The sequence below is a fragment of the Brachionichthys hirsutus genome, chromosome 5 (assembly GCF_040956055.1).
Source record: "Brachionichthys hirsutus isolate HB-005 chromosome 5, CSIRO-AGI_Bhir_v1, whole genome shotgun sequence".
NCBI classification, from domain to species: domain Eukaryota; kingdom Metazoa; phylum Chordata; class Actinopteri; order Lophiiformes; family Brachionichthyidae; genus Brachionichthys; species Brachionichthys hirsutus.
Genome location: NC_090901.1, coordinates 7159702 through 7180246, shown reverse-complemented (window position 1 = coordinate 7180246; position 20545 = coordinate 7159702). Strand labels below are relative to the sequence as shown.

Here is a 20545-nt window from a genome sequence, read left to right as displayed (position 1 = left end):
CACAGGATGACAGGAAGCCACGACCCATTAGTGCACGGGAACAACTGGAAAAAGAGCCACCTGTCCGGGCCGGGCCGGGCACGGTGCCGTCATCAGAATGCGACGCTCCATGGCAACGCAGCCTCAAATCCAATGCAGCAGAAAAAAAGTGATTGTCTGGACGAAAATGAATTCCGCCGCATCTCATTTCTTAGAAACTGACTTTACAGAATATTACGTTTGTATGATAAACAGGCCGTTCAACTGGGACGGCGGCCATACGACCGGGACGGCTAAGGATGCTGAGCTGTTCCACGGGGAATTTGTCTTTATTTAAATACAAAGATGGGGGGCAACTGCCAAGGAACTGAGTGTGCTTTTTGTCACCATGGAAACGTGCAGTGAAAGACAGCATTGTAGGGGGTTGTAATGAGGAGTGTGTGTGTGTGTGTGTGTCCAACGATAGGACAGGAAATTAGCCATGAATTATATTAATCTCACAAACAGCGGACCGTCTTCAAAGGAAGTGTGCTGAGATCACTGCCGTTGTCTCTCCCGACGCCACACAGGAAGCCCGCCCATCAAAGGACCGGCAATCTAACGCAGCCCACCGGCCTTCAGTGGAGCGCCACTCCAAACCCTCCTTTCTCCCCCTTAAGGTCGCCTGTCTTGCTTCTGGTTTTTTGTCTCTGAGACATGAACGGTGTGTTTGCAGAGACACGCAGGACAGTCGGCCTAATTGTCGTTTTGCTGCGTGTAATTATTGTTGTCTGCCAACACGTCTTTGAATAAGAGACGAGGCAGCCCGGCTGACGCTGGAAACCAAGCCGCACGCTTTCTCTGTTTTTGACCAGCGGTAATTTTATTCCTGTAACAGCCCCAGATTTAAGCGATTTAAGCGAAGACTCAAGGGAACTTTGCCGTCCTGTTTCAGGCCTCTTCCCGAGGCTTTGAAAACGGATCACGGATAAAGAGCCTGTTCTTATTTCAGCCTCATTCTGATGCCTCGGCTCCACAGTGGTGTCAGAAGCAAAGCGCACAATCAAATCCTGATGTCCTGCCTCACAGCAGACCCCCCCTGCCCCCCCCCCCCCTCCTCTGGCTGGCGTTCACCGCTGTCACGCCGCCCGTCTAACTTTTGCTTTTATTTTGTGCTGCTTCAGCCTCCATGAAATTAAACGCAAGCCGTTCTGGATAACACTAAAATAAAAATCGAATCTGTCGAGAAGCTCCGAAAGGCTACTCGAAGTTTATTCTCAGAAAAGACAAAGGGAGCGCCGAGTGTTCAGTTTCTCACCCCCTGAATGTCGAGGCAGCCTGGAGGTGCTTTGAAAAATGAGAAATATGGTCATAAAGAATGTCGTTCAGGCTCGGAGCTTCAAAACGGCAATTTGGATTAAGCTGGGGTTTTTATTCCGGCTTTTTTATTCCACGGGTCGTGGCTGCGATTCTAAAGACCGATGTCCCCGGCCTGCAATTATTCCTTTAGCTGCCAGATACCGTCTGAACTCCAGACTCCGAGCGCTGAAGCAGGCCTCCCGCCGTCACCTGGCGACACACTCGGCAGTCATTCAAGTCTGATTTGCATTCGAATACAAATTCCACAAAATGCTTGAACAAAACTCGCAACAAGTACCGAATTAAATCCCAGTCCCCATCGAGAGGCTGTCCGCATTGCTCGATCGGGCCTTTCATGCCCGGTGGGGGTATTAAGAGGTGGAGGAGGGGGTGAGCAATTAGTGTGTGAAATAGATACCCTCTGCTTCTTCAGCGCCCGGCCCGGTTCTGCCCCGAGTACAAAGTACAAGTCTGTCAACAGCAGCGAGGGAGGAGGAGGCGCTCGCTGTTTGGTGCTTCCCTGGCGACCATCTTGTCTGATTATACGCTGCATTGACTTAAAGGGGCGGGGCCTGTACAACATGCTATTTATGAATCAGCACTTTGAGGAACTTTAAAAGTCTGTTCTGTATTTTTTGTTGTTGTTGTTGTTGTTGTTGACAGGAACACCTACATAACGGCGTGACTGTTGCTAAGCAGAATTTAAGAACCCAGATCGCTCGTTAGTGTTTATTAAGCTGAAACATACATTCTACCTCAGCTTTGGGTCAAAACTACGAGTTACCTTGTCCTGACGATAATCAGAATAATCAGTCCAAATAAAATCTCATCCAATAAGGACAGTTACCGTATAAATACATGATTTCAACAAGAGTGTAAAAGCACATTTACACAGTCAACAGCTAGTTTGAAATTCTACATCCGAAACTCTTTGCTCGGTGTTTTAATATAAAACAATGTTCATAAATAGGGGATACATTCAGGGCTCTGCTGAGGGCACATACAACATCCACGCTGCACGTAACTCCAGGATTTACTCCCTGTATGTAATCTAATTACCTCTGAGGCCTCAGCATCGTTTTGACCTCCTCCATAATGTCATAAAGAAACACATCTGGCTTTAAATTTTCAGCACAAATATACGCATTAAATGTATTAAAATGATGGAAAAGAAAATTGTAAATACAAGTATGAGTTAATCTTCCCCTCATATTAACATGAATACACACAAACGACTGCCATTATTGATGATCTGCTAACCCGATGTCGCGTCTGTGTGATGGTGAGAAGCAGCAACACTAGATCCACTTCGCTCTGACAACGCATGGCGGACTCATACCGGCGGCGTGTGGAGAACGTCAGGCTCCGGCGTGTCGGTCAAACATCCGTGTCCAGTGGGGGAGGGAAGTCTAGACACGGCGACAGCGAGTCCTGACTGTGTGTGGAGCTAATCCCGGTGTCTGAGTCCGTGTCTGTAATGTCTAGAGGCGACAGGCTGTGTTTGAGCGTCGCCGTTCGGGAGACGCTGCACGGAGCGTCACCTTTCAAAGGGGCGGAGCTCCTCTGCTCCTCCTCTTCCCTGTCCTGGATTTGCAGCGAGTTCAGGTGGGCAGCCAGCTGCCAGCACTCCTGATCCTTGGACGCCAGCGCCGCGTCGTTGTCCCTGAGCTGCTTGTCTACTTCTGCGGCTTGGCAGTGAAGGGACACGCCGGCGAAGAGGCTGCGTCTCAGTTCGTCCTGCAGCCTCTCCAGTTCAGCGGCGTAGAGGGATTCATCCGTCTCCACGGCGACCCACGGAGCAGCAGCGGCAGGTCCGGCCTGTTCGCCGCCCTCGTGTCTGCTCGGAGGGATGCTGGCCTTCCTCAGCTCGGCATCAATGTCCCGGGACAGTTGGAGAATGAGTTTCCGGTGCCGCTGAACCTGCAGCTCAAGCTGCTTGATTCCATCGCAGGTGTACAAGCATTCCTGCAGCTGCGTATCGTCGTCCGCCTCCAAACTTTGACCAGAAGCCTGAGCCGCCAGACTCTCGGGTTCTACTTCATTCTGCTCCTCCACATCGCACCGCTCGATCTCCAGATCCAGCTCCCCCATGCGCTGGATCTGCTCCCGGATGGTGTGGTCCTGGTTGAGGATGAGCTGCACCATCTGGGCAATCTCCTCGGCACCCGGGGAACTCCGGGTCTCCTTGTGAAGCTTTTCCAGCTTTCGGAAGGCTTTCTTCACGATGCGTTTCTGCTTCTCCACCGGCAGGGCCTGGGGACATAGAGTACGACTCTGCTCCCATCGTGTTTGCTTGGCCCCCTTGGACTTCCATCCCTTCTTGGTGGGCTGAGGAACAAAATCGCTGGTTTTGAAGAGGACAAACTGGATGAAGGGTCTCTGGTCGCCCCAGGCATAGCAGAGTCGCAGGATTCTTGTGAGCGGAGGCAAAGCTCTCTCAAAGCCCTTCCACCGCTCAACGAGACAGAAGTCTTTGGCGTCCCCGTTCAAGACTCGCCTCCTCTCCGGGACCGATTTGTGATCGTCCAATAATGCCTGAATCAGATCTGCACAAGTCGTGTGCTTTGTCACTCCACAGACTGCTTTCTCCTCACTGCAGACGGTAACCTGAATCTCCTTTCCTACCGCAGGCTCAGGACTTTTTGTCCTAGGAAAGATGGGAAAGAGCATGTCAGATCAATAAATAGATGGTCTACTCGACAGCAACTCGTTCCTCGTCTGAATCGCATTTCTCCCGCATTTCCCGCTACTTAAATCAAAGTGAAATCACGACGGGGGGGGGGTCACCTTTAGACAGACGACATTAGAGACGGACAGGGAATGAAGGGATACAGAGGAGGAATGAAGTTCGACGATGTCTCGATGATGCCGTAATCAGATTCTCTCGTGGATGAGGAGACCATGCGTACAGGAAGTCATTTTCCTCTCCCGTTCTACGTCTATCGTCTTGGATGGATCCTATTTTTTACGGTTGGCCATTAGGAAAGTGAACAGAAAGCTTCATTCTGCACTCTTGCTCACCAGAGATCCTTTAATGGCTCCGTCCCGAGCTATTTAACCCCCGAGGCCATCATTACCTTCTGTCAAAGCTGATCAAAAATTGACCTGTAATGAGTGGATGATCTCCCAGTTTGCAATCAGCTCAACACAGAGATTAGACGAGTGAACATTAACTTTATCTGGGTCTGTAGAGTGTTTTGGATGTACTTTTATTGAATTAAACGCCAGAAGCGCTCTAAAAAACCTAGATGTTGGTCATTTCCTGGGCTCGGTTTATCAGATCCAAGTCGTACATCAAGTCGCGGTGGCGCCTTCATCTGAAGAGATAACTTTATAAACACTGCATCTCAAGGGAGGATGAACAAAATACACATCCTCCTCAGACGGTAGCGATACCGATACACGGGCCTGCACGCCAACGCTAGCAGCTGAGATGGAGTGTTAAGACTTAAAGGCGCTATTATCTCACCGTTAGCAGATTTTACAACCTGATACCAGCGTGCGTTGGTTCCAACATCACGAAAACGCACAACTGGACTGTTGTGTGAAGCGGCGGTGAATAAGGTCTCAGGAATGCGATGCATGTGCAACAATGCAAGAGCAGGTTAATGGTTACGGAGACCATTAGCAAATGCCTGAGCTATGCGCCGGACAAACAAATCCAGCACGCCTGCGGTAATCAAAGACAACGGCCACGACGACTTTGACCTCAGAGCGCTCAGCTGCCACCTGATCAGGAAGCCCCGCAAAGGCTACTGCTGCACGGGGGCAGGAACCTGTGGGCGGAGGCAGCGAAGGTCACACCTGTACAAAACAACGCCATGAGCTGCACAACGATAGACGGGCCTTTTTCCTGTTCAGCTGTTGACCCCTCTGGGTCTGAAACAAAGAGTTCAGAGTTTAAGATTTGTACCTGAACTCATGGTCATGTTCATCCTGCAGCGTGTTAGCAAAACGATTCTTTGATACGCCATTGAAAAAGGAACATAAAACGCATTTATTCAATATCTGACATATTTACAGTACACAAAGGCAGGATAACCGCTTAGCGTTGGATGCTGGTGCGGGGCAAAGGATCCAAAACCTCCCTCCACTGAAGGATGGATAAAAGGCCGAGGCTAGGAAAGGCGTGAAAGAATTTGATCGGTACAGAATAACAACAGGAGGGAAGGTATTTCCTGCAAGCCTGCAGAAATATGCAGCTAGTGTGGTCCTTTCGGAGAGCGCGAGCCGAGTCCTCGGCTGTACAGGAAGACGGAAACACCTGCATTTGTCCCGGGCCGCAATCAGCAGCGATCAGACAGCATCCTGCCAGCGCCACTCAGCGAACAGAGGGAGGAAGGGGAAGAATGAATTCCATGCAGGTCAGTGAGGCGTGTGTTCCACGCTAATGTGAACAACGCAGTAGCTTTCCCAGTGCTTCAGCAGTGTGGAACCAAGCGGTGCCGGAATATAGCTCAGAAACCCGACCTCGGGGCGACCTTTGGTGCCGAGACCCCCAATGAACCCCCCCCCCCGGTGAGGCATCGGACTTTTGGGAGGAAACCACATTCGAATTAAATGGATTGTCGGCACAAGTCTCTGCTTGGGATGGTTGCACTGCGGCTCCATTGTGACGTAGAGCTGAATAACTCTGCGGTAACTTTATGGGCCAGACGCAGGAGCGTTCGCTGGGAGGTTGAACAAGTCATGACAGATGAGGGTGAATTAACGCTCTGGGGAATCAGTGTATTTTCAGATTGAGAGTGACGTGATGAGCTGATAAGAGGTCCTTAGCTAGCGTTTCAGCAACAGCATCCTGTTAGGAGGTTCTGATGTTCCCAGAATTAGACTTGCGGGGAAGAAAATCTGGCCGACGCTAATAAAATGAACCAATTACAGGTGAAATCATTCAAAATACAAGCAGATCAGTTTGGATTTTAGGTTGATCCATATGAGAATAATGCTTCTGTTCACATCACAATATTAAAACTGTTCAGATTTTCACGACTCCGTTGTTTTTACATGTAGGAGCGATGACGTCACGGAGGACCTGAGCTTCCCCGGCCAAGGTCTGCATCCGAGGGTCAAGATTAACAAAGAAAACAATCCCACTCCACTGGAAGCCACCAGAGAGACGCCGTCAGTCCCACAAACGCTTTACAACATTTCACACATCCTGCAGAAAACAGCAAGAAACTGCAGGGAACCTAACCCCACATCCAATCACATCAGCCCAGATGTTCTGACCCGTCTGCCACAGAGTGCATGAAACCAAAAGAAGCCACCTAGCAGCCATTAAAACCTCCAAACGACCAAGATCTTACTTCTCCCTGAAACAGAAAAGGCGGTGGACATCGACTGCAGCTGTTTGTGGAGCAGAGGAGACGAGATCTGTCAGGAGACGCTTCCTCTCGCTCTTGTCTGAAGGACGATGAGGGAGGAAATAACATCATGTTCTATCTGGATCTCGCTGGGATGACTCCCAGCCTGATAGGCATCTGGGAGCAGAGACACAACGCACCCCTCCCTTCCTGTGGGAAACAACCCTCCCTGCACTGGAATCACCCGACGGCCTTCAGCTCGGGAGAAACAATAAAGAAATCGCTTCCCCTGCTTTGAATAATTGGCTTCTAATTCGTGCTAAACAAACACTTTCAGCAGCCGATTGATCGTGACCACATCGTCGTCACGCTGGAATTGTGGGTAAAGAGGAGGATTTAGTGGAAGTGGCCACTTCAGAACAGGATGGCAACCCCTTTTACCCCTCCTGAGGCAATTAGATGAGCGAATGTGCACCATCGTCGCAAACATTCAGGCTTTACTTTGAGAATCCTTTTAAAGTTCTGATGCCAGAGTGGAGAGCAACTCCTTCATCACCTTCGTCCCGTCACGGTTTAACATCCGTCGTGCAGCGTGGCGTGTCCACGAGTCAAACAGAGCCTCAAACGGGAGGTAATTACATGCACCACGCTGGTAATTACCACACAAGATGACAAAACATAAAACCTGGAGTGGAGACGGCCTCCGTCAGAAGGTTTTACCCTCATTTAGAATGAAAGCATTCTACTAAACGTATTCATGAGTGAAACTAAAACCCTCTTGGTCCTTGGCAACTTAAATCCTGTCTGCATAATGGCGGGGTTGGATCAGGACCCAGGCCCAGTACCAACAGAACTTCTGCAGCGGTAACAAAGGACAGCTCGTGTCTCAGGAAATCAGATCTTCCCACCTTTTCCAAGCCGAGGCTGGATCCTGGAACATCAAAAGGCCGATCTAACTCCTCAAGGGAACTGCAGGAACAGATTACACCACCAGGATCTGTCTCCTGCTCAATTAAGGAGGGCCTCGGTGTCCAAGATGAAACGCGCATTAAAAATAAGACGTATGCAATAATTACAGAGCAGGAGGAGGTGAAATCTCTCACAGGTTTGTGTCCACAACAGTGAGCTTTGATGGGAAGCGGATAACACTGATGAAGGGCACCAGAGTGGAGCATTAATGAGTCACAACTTCAGGCAAGAAGAGACGGAAACTTTGTTCTGTGGGACTGAAATCATGATAATGTTCCCATCAGCAACACTAAGGCGGAAAGCGAAGTGATCACAATCTCAATAAACGATAAAGATTAGTAGGAAAACGCAGACATGAAACTACATTTGCGCGTAATTTCGTTCTTGGATTTAACGCGCGCGTCTTCGCGTTATTCCTCCCTCCTCAGGTTTTCCCATCGAGAAACTGCTCTCCCATCAAATTACCTGTTTTTCAGGCGAGCTTTCAGGAAGCTTTTCCCAAACGGAGCCATGACTCTGGAGCGCAAGGACGGAGAGCAGGAGATCCGAAAGCGCGTCAAGGTGCCAGCATGGCAGGACGTCGGGAACTTTGTGGAGCGTTTCTGGGAAGTCGAGGGTGTCCCGATTGCAACGAGTCCGCCCCAACCGACAGGCGGAGGGAGGTGTTTTCCTAACCGAGATTTATTAGTGAGACTCTGCCCCTACCTGCAGGAGCAAACCGGGAATCCAGCACAGGGCGAGAAACGAGGAGCCACAAGACGCACAGTGGCGCCACAAGACGCACAGTGGAAGCAGTGGAATAAATATAAAGGGAAATACAAGTAGGGTTATCTCATGACATGTCTGTCAGCGGAGGTTCTGATGAGATCAGGATCACAGAAAACTGGGAATATCATGCACAAAAAGTTATAAATATATAATACAATAAAGCGAGGCGCCGTTCACTGACATCCTGGAGGCGGCCGAGCTTCAGCCCCCCCGCGGCGTCGACCTGCTCCACGTTTTACTCTGGGTTTCTCTCTTCTTGCAGCTTCTTGTGGTTTTCAGTTGTTGTCGACCCTTTGTGCGTCCAGCACAGACACCTCCCCGACCCCCCCCAGCATCAAGCGACAAACTATATCATGCATCTACTTCTACTTCTGCTCTCTGCGTCTGTCGGGAAACACGATTAAAGGATTCATGATATGGAACCAGTGTGATGTCTTGTCTTTGTGCGTCATCCTGAACTACATTTACCATCCTGGTCTTGCTTACCTGTAGAGCGACGCCCCAAAGCACCAGATGTGTTCCCCAAAGCACCAGATGTGTTCCCCAAAGCGTCTGAGAGGAATTATCTGCACCCTCAGAACAGACACAGAAAGATGAAGTTTGAGTCACATCTCAAGTTAGCACAAATCTAAATGTTATTCGACTCCCTCTGTGCTGCTTCAGGTTTTCCATTTGAGATGCAAAAGGTGAGTTACTTTTGCTGATATTTAGAGTAAAAAGCTCCAACGAGCTTCATTTTGGCTCCAGTTAAACTTGAATTTGTCAAATTGCTCACGAGCGAAAGGAGAAGGGCAATCTTTGCATGAATGAAGGGTAAAAGAAATACCACATCCGTTGTTGCCATTCCTGGCAACCAGCAGAGGGTAGTGTTGTTCAACGAGTCCGGTGTCGGTCCGAAGGAGCCACAGCCACAGCCGCTTCCTCAGGTGCGTTATGGAACACCGTGCAGAAAAAGGTAACCTGACAAAACGTGCGCAATCTTTTATTTCCTGCTGGAATCACATCATCTAAAGACGCAGAAGCGATGAAGAACTGCTGAAGGATTCTCAGCGCGAAGCAGCCGGCTGCACCACGAGGTGTTAGGTTAATAAAACACCTAAAAAAGATTTATGTTGTTAAACAAAGTCTTTAAACGAATCACCCTAACAGAGCAAACCTTAGAGAAGAAAAGTATTTTATTCTTTACATAGAACTCACCTACAAATGAAAACATTTTGTCTATCGAATAAAAAGGTCTCTCGAGATTGTGCAACAACTGCTGGAGGTGTGTGTGTGTGTGTGTGTGTGTGTGTGTGTGTAACGCCCTTCTCTTCCCAGGTGGAGATAAACAACTTTAATAAAAGAACTTTAGAGGGAGGCGTCTTTTTGGGTGAGAGAATCCCAACCCCGTCCTTCTCGTCTCCATAGTGACTTTTATTGTGGGTCCATTTATAGGTTGTGTACCAGCAGGTGGTTCTACAGCACAACACCAACACACACACCTTTCACACGGACAGGCGCAAACACAAGCAAGAAAGCGGCCTTTTGGTTTCCCTCTCTCCGTATTCTATGATCACACGGCAGCTTGGCCCGGCATTAATTGTTACAGACAGTTTAATATTCCTCCTCCAGTATTTCACACAAATGGCTCATTTAAATCACATTTTCTCACCGAGGATATTCCAAGTGCCTACTAAAAATGGGCAGTGAAGCCTCCAGCTATCTGAGAATAGTTCCAATGTCAAGCAGAACTGCTGAAACTTTGGGTCAGAAAGCCTCTTTGATGGAGCGGCAGACTCCGATGGGGCAGATGGGGCAGGAACGTTGAATGACCCTTCATTGCAGCTGAGGTCAGTCTTCAACCGAACCCTGACCCGGAGCGCCTTTTACTTTTAAAACAGTATGGTTAGAACAGGTGCCAGGTGACGGATGAGTCAAATTCCGGTTTTGTACACCTCCCACATCCACAGCCCAAATTACAGCCTGCATGAATTCATTCACCTCCATTAAAAACCTCCATCGACAGCTGCCGCTGCAGCGCTGTTGGAGCCTGCTTTGTCTTGGCCTTTCTCCAGCCGGTCGCCTCTTCAATTTAACTCCAATTTGGAGTTGGTGGATGTTGGCTGACAGTTTGAAACTTCTCAGCTGATGAGCGCCTTCACTCCGGATGAAGGAAAGCAATTCTCTCATCTGGGCAGAGCTGCAAATTGCGTAAAAAAGCCAGCCCGATCAAGATAATGGCTTGTGAAGGAATGAGATTAGCTCGCCTTGAGAGACATCTGATTGTGTGGATAGGACAGTGGCATAGCAAGCGCGACCTTGTTGCAGGGGCCAACCGAGAAAGTAATGAGACCTTGCATATGGGTAGCCTCGATCGACGGAAGTGAAGGGACGAGCCGCGCCAGCTTTAATGGTCATCATCAGTTGTGGGTCTGACAGGGCAGGGGACGGAGACAAACTGGGACATGAAGCGAAGATGACGGGGGGGGGGGGGACCCAAAAACAGTAGTAGGATTTCCGAATCCGTATTTTATTCCAAAACAGAGTTCACAAGCCAGGTAATCAATCAGAACAGGCGGACAGGATCCAGAACTGGAACTTTCATTCATTCTGACTGAAAGTTTCCTCTCAGCTGATGTGAGTCGTGATCTCGCGCTTGTACTTACAGTTCGTTTAGTCGTGACACAAATAAGGCTCGCCACATGAGCGCAAAACCAAATGAGTCCCGATCTAGAAACTGGCACGTCTCGAAGACAACACCCGTTAACGCTGCTCGTCTTTCAGAACACGACTGAAAACACATTAATACACTGCGGCCGGAGCTTCTGGGTCCAGAGCTGCTGCTGAGGGGCAATTACTGGGGCTTTTTGGTAATCAAGCTCTGGTCACAGCACCTGGGCCAAGCAGGTACGGTTCAGTAAGCCTTCTTGATTATTCGTCTTGGGTTAATTAAACAGCGTCCCCTTTGTTGGGCTGGTGCTAATGTCCTCCGAGGCGTCCTCACTCCCAGAAACAGATCTCATCTTGCATCGTGGAAATCCTCGACTCCACTAACTGTGATTGTGTTTTCTCTGCACGCTGGCGCGGCCCATGCTAACTGTCAGCCGGCTAACGTTCCTCGTTGACGGCTAAATGATGTCGGAGCGGCCCGACATGAAGGGAACACGAACTGAAGGGTCACTCTATCAGGAAACAGATTTACAAGCCGACGCTCACGCAGTGATCAGTATCGGAAACTGCATCTGCAAACGGTTGCCCTGGCAACATGATGGATGCTAGCCGGAGCCATTCATCTATGTGAGGCTCTGGCTGTCAGGACGCCGCCGCCGCCGCCGCCCTCGGCCATGCTCCATCAGCTCGTGCTGTATCTTATTGATCGTCGTGGATAGCGTGCCATCAACTTTTCACGGAAGAAACTGGAAGCAGGGTTTCACTTCCTGGATGTGATAGTATGGGAAAAACAAACCAACAAGCATTGCGACGGCGCCCCCGCCGCGGCGCCAGAGTTAGTCACATCCCATCTATATCTATTTGAACCTGCTGACCAAACACATGTTTGCATGAACACACATGACTCATTAGCCGCGTCTGTAGCATCCAGTCCTCTGTTGGGTGGGGGAGAACACATGGGATGCTGATTCCCACAGACAGACCCCCCCACCCCCGTCCCGTCTCTGTGGCATGCCCTGACATTATAAACAGTGTCCATGAAGAAGACAAGCGTCAGTAATTGTGTCCAGGGCTGGACGGACAAGCCGCTGGTGCTGGGCCTTCCACTGGCTGATTGGGTCTCTTTGTTTGCCTGCGATAATTAAAATGCCCCCCCCCCATTTTCATCACCGCGGCGGCGGCAAAGCCTTCAGCTGAAAGGATCGTGTTGAGACAGCGGAGGGATTTTGTCCTGGTGTCCAGCTCGGGCAATTTTTAGCAGCGTGCCCGGGGAAATGAGTTATCTCAGCAGGACATGCAAAAAATAAAAACCTTGACATTAATCTTTAATTAAGGCCTTTACAATTTTAGCCGACATGCCCGGCAGTATGAGCGTTCCTGTTGACAATGGATACGAATGTCGTGCGGCGGCCTTTTCCTTGTTGCAAAATAGACAACATTTCCACGCCGCCATCCGAGCTACTATATTCCCACAGCTGAGGAGGACAACAAATCAAGGTGTCTGCGTTCACATCACATTCTTATGTTCTTCCTCTTCACTTATCGGTAATTGGCGGTGAATTTCGCATTGGGAGAGCCAAGCGATAAACCCGCTGATGGAGTCGGCGTGCCGCCGAAGCGCTTCTCGTTTTTGTGACAGCTGCTGCTTTTGTGATGATTCTCTGAGACACAGCCTGTTTGGTTCTAGCAGAAGATTCACATGAAACAAGTCAAGCCTTCTACGAAGAAGGAAAAGTGGTAGTCGGGTAATTGTTTTGATTACACCTACCCCTGTTCCCGGCGGGATGAAGGTATTACCGAGCTCAAAGGGAGGGCTTTGGGAGGAAGGGACTGAGGTAAAGTGGCAGCACGTCTCCCTGGGGTGGGATTTGTTTGCTGGCAACAATGGGAGACAGATGGGAGGAGGGTGGTGGCGGTATGGTGGGAAGTGGGAGGTGTCACCTTTTTGAGGCAAAGCAATTGGGAGCGATTATACCCTCATTCGCCGTCGGGACGCTTCATCTGAGGACGGAGACGGCTCCAACATGGCTTTTATCTCCGCTCCGTGTGAACGTCCCGGGAGGAGTTAAACTGAAGCGTGGAGTTCCTTGTTCCTGTTCAACATCAGCACGGTAAAAATGAAAGGACGTCTTCGGCTAAACAAGCGTCTCTGAAGTAGGAGCTCGGTCTAACCTGCGATTTATCGGGCTTTATCTCCTCAGACCGGCGTCCTGAACGCTTGCAGATTCCGCTTCACGTGGCTCGGAGTTGCCGCCAGCTTGAAACAAACAATGCTGGAACGCTTGATGCCTTTTCACCTTGACTGAGATCTGGCAGATAAAGATACACCATTTTCCCTTCCCATCGTGAAACTGGTCCAACCCTTTGTGGCGCCGGCTGGCTTGGCCTCGCTATGACCGCTCATCAGCCTGGAAGCAAATGGAAAGCTGAGCGGCGCGCCCGTCACTTGCGGCTGAGCAATCCCAAGTTGCTCCAGCTTCAGCTGCTTCTTCCTCCAACTTGAACTCCACATCCTTCTCAAACAGTCCTCTTCTCTACTTTCCCAAGCTGCCTTTCATCTCCCCGGCCCAGCCCCGCCTCGGCTTGGGTGAACGCGTGTACCGTGGAACATGCAGCACGACACGTGTGAATCAAACGCTACTGCCGGAGCTTTGACGATGCACCGGCGAGAGCAGCGGCAGCCAGAGGAACAAATCAAACGGGCCGCGGCCATTGTTCTATTAATTCGTTGATAGCGTGCGCGAGGCAGAACTCAAGTCCGACCGCCGGGCTCAACAGCGGCACGGATCAAAAGGCGGCTCAGGGAATCCACGCGAGGTTCGCCGTCCTGAGTTTGGTCACGCCGCCAGCCACGGCCGGTGTCTCCAGCCGTGCACGCCGCAGGTCTTGATGCGTGAAATATTGGTTTTGAGCTTGCTGGCCAGCCCTTTCATTTTGTGGTTCCTCAGGTGCCCGGCTGTAGGGTACGCTCACCCCCCCCCTTTGGTTCTGGATGACTTTGAAGAACAGGAGATGGAGGGGTGGGAAAACTGATCACGGTCGGCGGCGGTTAATTTTCAGATGTGACTCTATTCTTATTGTTAAAGCAGCTTTTTTCACACCTGTCATAAAACCTCCGTCAACCGTGACAGGATTCTCCTGGGAGTTTGTTCCCTCAAAATGTTAGTGTTGTTTGGGTTTTATGGAGAATCACAATATGCTGAACGCTTCTGGGGGGGTAAAGGAAACAAACCTAACAAACCAGCTTCTCAGCGGTTCGTTATTCTTTATTGTCTATTGGATGTTTTCCCCTGAACCCCAAGCGTCACAGTTCTCACGTCCAAACTCCAAAGAGAATGAAATCAGCAGCAACCATAAGTTCACTTGAAGTTGAATTAAAGTCACAAAAAGACAGCATCAAATAAAACTGGAACAGGAAGGAAGGAGGAAGAAAACGGCAGGAAACAGGCAACAATGAGGAAAAGCTTGTCTGTGCTGAAACCAAAGGAAATCTGGCAAACAGGAAGCGGGTAATTCAAGGAGTATAAATACTGAAAGGCCTGATTGGATAACTGAAAACAGGTGATGAGGAAAAAAGGGCGGGAAGCTTAACAATGGCTGGAAGTAAAACAGGCTGAAACAGGAAGTTGTCTGCTGTAGCACACAACAGGAAGTGACGTGAACTTTGTTTCGTCACGGCGCCGGTTGGTTTGCATCGCTCTGCCTTCGCTGTAGTCTTCATCGCTGCATGTCTTACTGGCTCCTCGTATCATTGATCTCATTCTAAACTCTCGGGAGGATGACATGAAAGTTTTCACGTCTTTCAAGGTGAAGACATTCCGGAGAGGACCCCCAGCAGAGAAATGCCGTTTTGTAAAAGAAAATCCTTCTTGTTTAACCAGAAGCGCGCGCGTCTGAAATCTCACCAGAGTTCTTGCAACTGTTGCCTCATCTAGGTTGCTGAAATCCGTGAAATATTCTGACAGGTCTTTGGGAAGAGGTCCTCTCTCGATTCTGATTCGTGCTTCCTCTTCATGCAACGACTCACCTCTTTAGACACGCAGTAAAACAAATGCTCCAGGAGGATTCTTCATCTGCAGTGGCCGTCATTTCCTGTCTGCAGCGGTGAGATAGGAGAATATACGCCGTGAGCGTGGAGCATTTCACAGGACAGCTTTCCCCCCAGCGGTGCCACAAACCGTCATTAAGCATGCAGCTAAAAGAGGCCGGCGTAGGAATACAGGAATGAATAATGCAGCGTTTTTGTTCTTGCCTACAGCGAGATGTGAGCCGAGCAGGCCTGCTCTCTGCGAGTCTCGGCAGCGTCTGCTTTGCTTTATTCAGTCACCTCAGTTTTTTGGGGCTTTTATAAAAATCTGTAGTTACCAGCCCAATGGTTGCACATTTGTTTATTCATTTTATAATTCCTAGTTTATTTAGAGAATTGTTCCGGTAATACCTGGACAGCAGCAATAATAAGTCCAGTTTCAGCTGAAATGTTTTCAATAACTGAACTTTTTTACTTTTATTGCTGAACATTTCTGACAGTGAAGCAAAAAGGCAAAAGAGGCATTTTTGATGCTTTTCTTCCTCCAAACATTTAAGTTCAGGTTTCAGTAGAAACTCAACACAGTCGTTGTTCATTCATTTAATCTAGTTTCATTTTTAATGCAGTTTATACAACATTATCAAGAACGTGTGTAAAAAAATATATGTCATCTTACAATACAGTACCATTTAGAGAACCATGTAAAGAACAGACACAGAACACCTTGACGCACTCGCTTCACTTAACGGACTACAGCAAAGGTGGACTCGGCCCGGTTGTCAGGTAGGATCCGCAGGGTTCTGCGCTCGAGCCCGGGACGGCCGAGCGATCAGAGGACAAACAACGACCCACCGAAAACGACTTTGTCCATGCACTTTGTACACCTCGCTCAGAACTTTGGACCTGCTCGGCTAATGTAACAACGGTGGACGGCGACCTGCCTTTAAGAGATGGACGACCTGCTGCTGAGACATCGTGTGAAGGTGGACATTTACCAGCGGTACTAGACTGTGTATGTAGACTGTGTTTCCCAACGATGTCCATTCAGACACGGCCCCCTCCACGGTGCCGATCCCTGCAGGTCCCGGAATCATTCACTAGAATGAATGCCGCCGACATTCCCGGGGAAATAATACACTAGGCTACTAGGCGGTGGGCGTTGTAATTTAGTTTCAGACAAGACACGGGGTTTGGCTGAGGAAGGATTTCACGTTGGTCGTACAAGCCAATCTGGGGGGGGGGTCACGGACGAACAAAACCTTGAGGGGAATCGGAACAGGAGGCCGCCTCCCAACGGTGATCTGCTTCCGCCCGACGCTCTGCGAGAGAATGCCGGGATTATGTAAACATTCATCTCTTTATTGCATTGTTCAGAGATTTTTGTCCATTTTGTCACTGAAGTAATTCCGGCAACAAAATAAAACGCTGACAATGGTACACGACGTACCCATGGAAACGCTGAGGTTATCGGAACCGTTATTAAGACCGATGCGGGAGGGGCTTCGCTAGCGATACAACCAGCAGGATTAAAAAACACGCATAAAATGAATAAATAACACTGGAAATACAGTAAATGTGAAATGAATAAATAAAAATTAAAGGCTTTGACCCCATGACGTACTACGAGTCCTCATTGGCTGGGAGGTTGTGTCGTCCATAAACTTATACTTCTGATAATCAGCCATTCTTTCTGACTGGCCGTCGCCACGATTCGCACGCATTCGATTTTGAAGGCGATTTTGTGGTCGACATCTTGAACCTCTACGTTGCCGTTTTTAAACTCTCCTAATGTGATGTAAGAGGAACACTGCTTCCCTTTTTTAGTCCCGACCACCTTTTCCCCGACTTCCAGAGCTCCGTGGTGAAGAATGTCATTCTGCCGGTCGTCAGAACCGGTAGCGATTCTGATTTTACTCATTCTGGTCGATTTATTAAAGACTATGACAAAGAAGTCTCCCGTGGACGGAGGCTTTCCCCAGAAGTATTCGTCCACAGTACTGTAAGCCTTGGTGGCGTCGTAGTTCTCGAAGACGTTGATGTTCGTGTAAAGGCTGGCAGGAGGGTTGTCGGGAATGTCGATGGAGTCTTCCTCGAAGTCGTCGTCCTTCAGCTTGTTCTCGGCTCCTTTGTAAGAGGAGTAGTAGCCCATGTGCTGGAACAGCGAGGGCTTGAACCGGATCACGTCTTTCTGGGCCAGCAGGCCCCTGAAATGGATGAGGAGCCAGTCGCAGGGCATTTCCTGGTAGAACATGAGGAGGAAGTGAGCCAGACGTGGCAGGTCTTTGGAGTGGTACAGCTTCCCGATGTATCCCAGCTTGGAGAACTCCAGCATCACCCAGTAGGAACCTTCTCTGGAGGTGATCACCTTCTTCAGCGCTGTCAGGAAGTTCCTGGAGCAGCGCACGTCATCCTCGAGCATCATGTAGAAGTGGGAGAGATTTGTGCAGAAGTTGAGGAGGAACGCGTAGTCCACGTTCTGCTTGGAGCGGAAACGGACCCGGTCCTCCGGGTCGTTATAGTTCCTTTTCAACCCATCCAAAGATGGATAGTACTCCTCTGGGGCCTGGATCACCAGGAGGCGACCGGCTATGATGTGGTGAGCAAACTTCCTGGTGATTTCCTGGACCAGGTTCTCGCACCAGGCCAGGTCAAAGTCCGCAAGGTGGACCACAACCACGATCTCTTTGAGTTCCTCGTAGCTGGACTGATCAAAGATGGATTTGATCGTCTCCAGAAGGTAGTTCCCTCGTTTTCTTTTCACAGATGACAGCCCGATGGTGAGATACTCTGTGAACACATATGAGAATTTAATACTGTAGTATTAAAACAGAATTACAGACAAGCATAATATTTAAATGTCTTCTTTTGGTTGGGAAGAGGGTTCGGGAACATGACTCCAAATAAATCCGATTATTGTCAGCGCTGTAAATACGAGTCTCACGGCTCAGCATTAGTTGGACTGAGCGGAGACACATGCCTCAACACTGTGTAGTATTTCTTTAAAGATGGTTCTTGCCGTTCAGCATCAAGGAAAGTATTAATTTAATTAATGGACATGAGCAAGATTAAGTGATGAGAACCTTTAAAAGTACGTTTCGATGAACTGCCCTCCTAAAATGACCTGAAGGTCCACGTTTTCCTATAGCCTGGGTGCACATGCACAGCTAGCCTGTATGCTAACTGCTGGAGTGTCCGGGGGTCACTTCTGAGGTCTTCTTTACATCATTATTTCAATCCTCAGATGAGACACTCGGGTTTTATTTTTATTCTCAACGACTGATGATTTACTGCAGCTCCCCCCGAGCTCACTGGAAAGTCCTCTTTAGCGAGTCCTGAACTTACTCTTGCGGTTCAGCGGGGTTCCGGCGAGATAACGATACGTGACATTAATCGTTCCAGAGAAATTACTGAGGTCTCTGAAGGTGTGGACGTATCGCTCAGCGCTCGGAGGATGGACCGATGGCTCCTGAAGCTGTCTCTTTCCCCCTTCCTGGCAAATGACGGATGATTTCATATTAAGAGCACAAAAACAAACAGACGTAAACAAACACAAGAGGAAAACAAGTTTCTCCAGTGAAGTATTCAAATTCTTGTTCCAACATTGCGCACAAATGTGAGACAATGTGTGTTTCTATGTGTCTGAGCTAAGTTAATAATTTAAACAACAAACGGTTAACGGACTGTGATCGTAATCCTTTGATGGCATCATAAATAAAATATAAATCGTGTGGACGAGTTCAACTTCAGTCCTTGTCATGAATATTTAAATGATAAAAGCAGGAAGAGCGGAGCGAATGCATCTGAGGTGAACTTTACGCACCAACACATATCCGTCTTCAATGTAGAGGTTGAGGAAGAGGAGGAAGGTGATGAGGAAGCCCAGGAAGGGGATAGTCGAGCGTTTCCTCAGACACCTCATTTTGTCCAGGGATTTCCACACCAGCCTCATGCTGCACACGACTTCACCGAGCGCTGCATGACAAGGACATGAGAAAGGGTTAATCAGAATACTTTATTGATCGCAGTGGGTAATTCGGTTTTGAATGTCTTCAGCCCTCGTTTGCTTTGGACCATAGCCTTGTGTGATGGGATTATCTTTCACCACCATCACGATTAGTCTTCTAATGATGTGTGGCAGCACAGGGGGTGGACCAGATCCACTCGCCATACTAAGGACGAGCGTACTGATCTAAATCAATGCACTAATGTGTGTCCTTAAAAGGAGCAAAATGTGACGTGATGATGTGGGGGGGTCACTATCTATCCAATTGGCATTGAGAGCTCCACCATACAGCAGAATGAATCATCAGGCTCAGACACAATTGGTGTGTTCACCTGAGACGAGGTGGGAGGAGCTCAGAACCAGCAGCAGCAGCGGTGGCGTCAGGCTTCTCTTTGCCAGCAATTAGACATCAGCCTGCACTTCTGTTCCGCTGCGGTGAAACGCCAGAGACGTCTAATGGAATACAAACTACCTCCACGCTCAGTTCGGCTCAGCACACACAATCGATCACCGGCATCACCTGGGATTCCGCTCGTCAATACCTCTTTGTGCCCGCCTGAAAACTGAATCTAACACATCCATCCGCTGCCGCCTGTCCAGTGCAGTTTTCGAATCATTGTGCAGAAATGCTTCCTGTTCTTCCAACATCTGGACTGTAATGAAATAAGCATGAGTAGATGTGGCTTGTGTAAAAATAAAGCGACCATGTAAAATCTGCAGGAGCCTAATGAGCCAACTCTGCAAGACCGAACGCAGAACTCTGTGGTCCTGCTTCCTTTTAGCTGCCTGGCATCCAGGTTCAGACATTTGCATGCAACCGGGAGCAGCTAGCCACAGTTAGAGGATCTTCTGCTGCGTGTTAAATGGATCCAGTACCTCAGCCTGGAGTTTTGGGTGTCTGTCCTGGTGATACAAGACAAAGTGCGGCGCATCTTCTATTTCAATAATTCAGCTTGGCCTCGGAGCAGCAGGAGGAAGAGGATGAGGAGGAGGACGAGGACGAGGAGATGCTGCCATGGCCCAGCTACAAGCCGCTCCCTTCACCTTCCTCAGGTTTAACTGTGACTCACACACATCGCTAATTCCTGAAACATCATTCCTATGTCCAGCCTGTGTTCCCGGGATAGGTGTGTACACATATGGAGCAAAGAGTCAGGAATACAGCGGGCATGAGTTAACAATAGGGAATGGCGTGTGTGTTGATGTGTTCATTCTTGTGGCAGGAATCCAGAGCGGGACCGCAGCGGAGAAATGGACTAAGCGTGTTTTAATGGGTGTGTCATCCCGGCAGTCACACACTCCGATGTCTCTAGCGCCGTTTCAGTACACGCACCGGGCTCTTAAATATCCATTATGTACTGTGTGTGTGAACTGGACCGAATCAACTACAGAACCTCTCTGCTCCCTTACAACCAGCGCTCACAGATCAAGAAGAGACATGGACGTAGTGAGGGAGGACATGAGAGTAGCTGGTGTCGGGGAGGATGATGCAAAGGACAGGGTGAAGTG

At 49.2% G+C, this 20545-nt stretch overlaps 2 protein-coding genes across 2 annotated transcripts; both read right to left on the bottom strand.

The window, feature by feature from the left end:
- Positions 1-2084: 2084 nt before the first annotated feature.
- rassf9 (Ras association domain family member 9) lies at positions 2085-8101 on the bottom strand. The gene is made up of 2 exons (XM_068739798.1): positions 8055-8101; positions 2085-3964 (listed from the first exon to the last, which is right to left on the bottom strand). The coding sequence occupies exons 1-2, from the start codon at positions 8099-8101 to the stop codon at positions 2695-2697; spliced, it is 1317 nt and encodes a 438-aa protein (XP_068595899.1). The 3' UTR covers positions 2085-2694.
- An 8562-nt stretch (positions 8102-16663) lies between these two features.
- On the bottom strand, positions 16664-18997 carry LOC137894091 (alpha-1,3-mannosyl-glycoprotein 4-beta-N-acetylglucosaminyltransferase C-like). Its single transcript, XM_068739560.1, has 3 exons — positions 18854-18997; positions 18376-18523; positions 16664-17820 (listed from the first exon to the last, which is right to left on the bottom strand). The coding sequence occupies exons 1-3, from the start codon at positions 18980-18982 to the stop codon at positions 16664-16666; spliced, it is 1434 nt and encodes a 477-aa protein (XP_068595661.1). The 5' UTR covers positions 18983-18997.
- Positions 18998-20545: the final 1548 nt, after the last annotated feature.

Bases quoted from the DNA above. Each gene is read 5' to 3' on its own strand.
- rassf9 (XM_068739798.1), bottom strand. From the start codon at position 8,101: ATGGCTCCGTTTGGGAAAAGCTTCCTGAAAGCTCGCCTGAAAAACAG. The intron at 3,965-8,054 runs GTAATTTGATGG...CATCTTTCCTAG, and splicing joins AAAGCTCGCCTGAAAAACAG to GACAAAAAGTCCTGAGCCTG.
- LOC137894091 (XM_068739560.1), bottom strand. From the start codon at position 18,982: ATGAGGCTGGTGTGGAAATCCCTGGACAAAATGAGGTGTCTGAGGAAA. The intron at 18,524-18,853 runs GTGCGTAAAGTT...GTCATTTGCCAG, and splicing joins TTGAAGACGGATATGTGTTG to GAAGGGGGAAAGAGACAGCT. The intron at 17,821-18,375 runs GTAAGTTCAGGA...ATGTGTTCACAG, and splicing joins AACCCCGCTGAACCGCAAGA to AGTATCTCACCATCGGGCTG.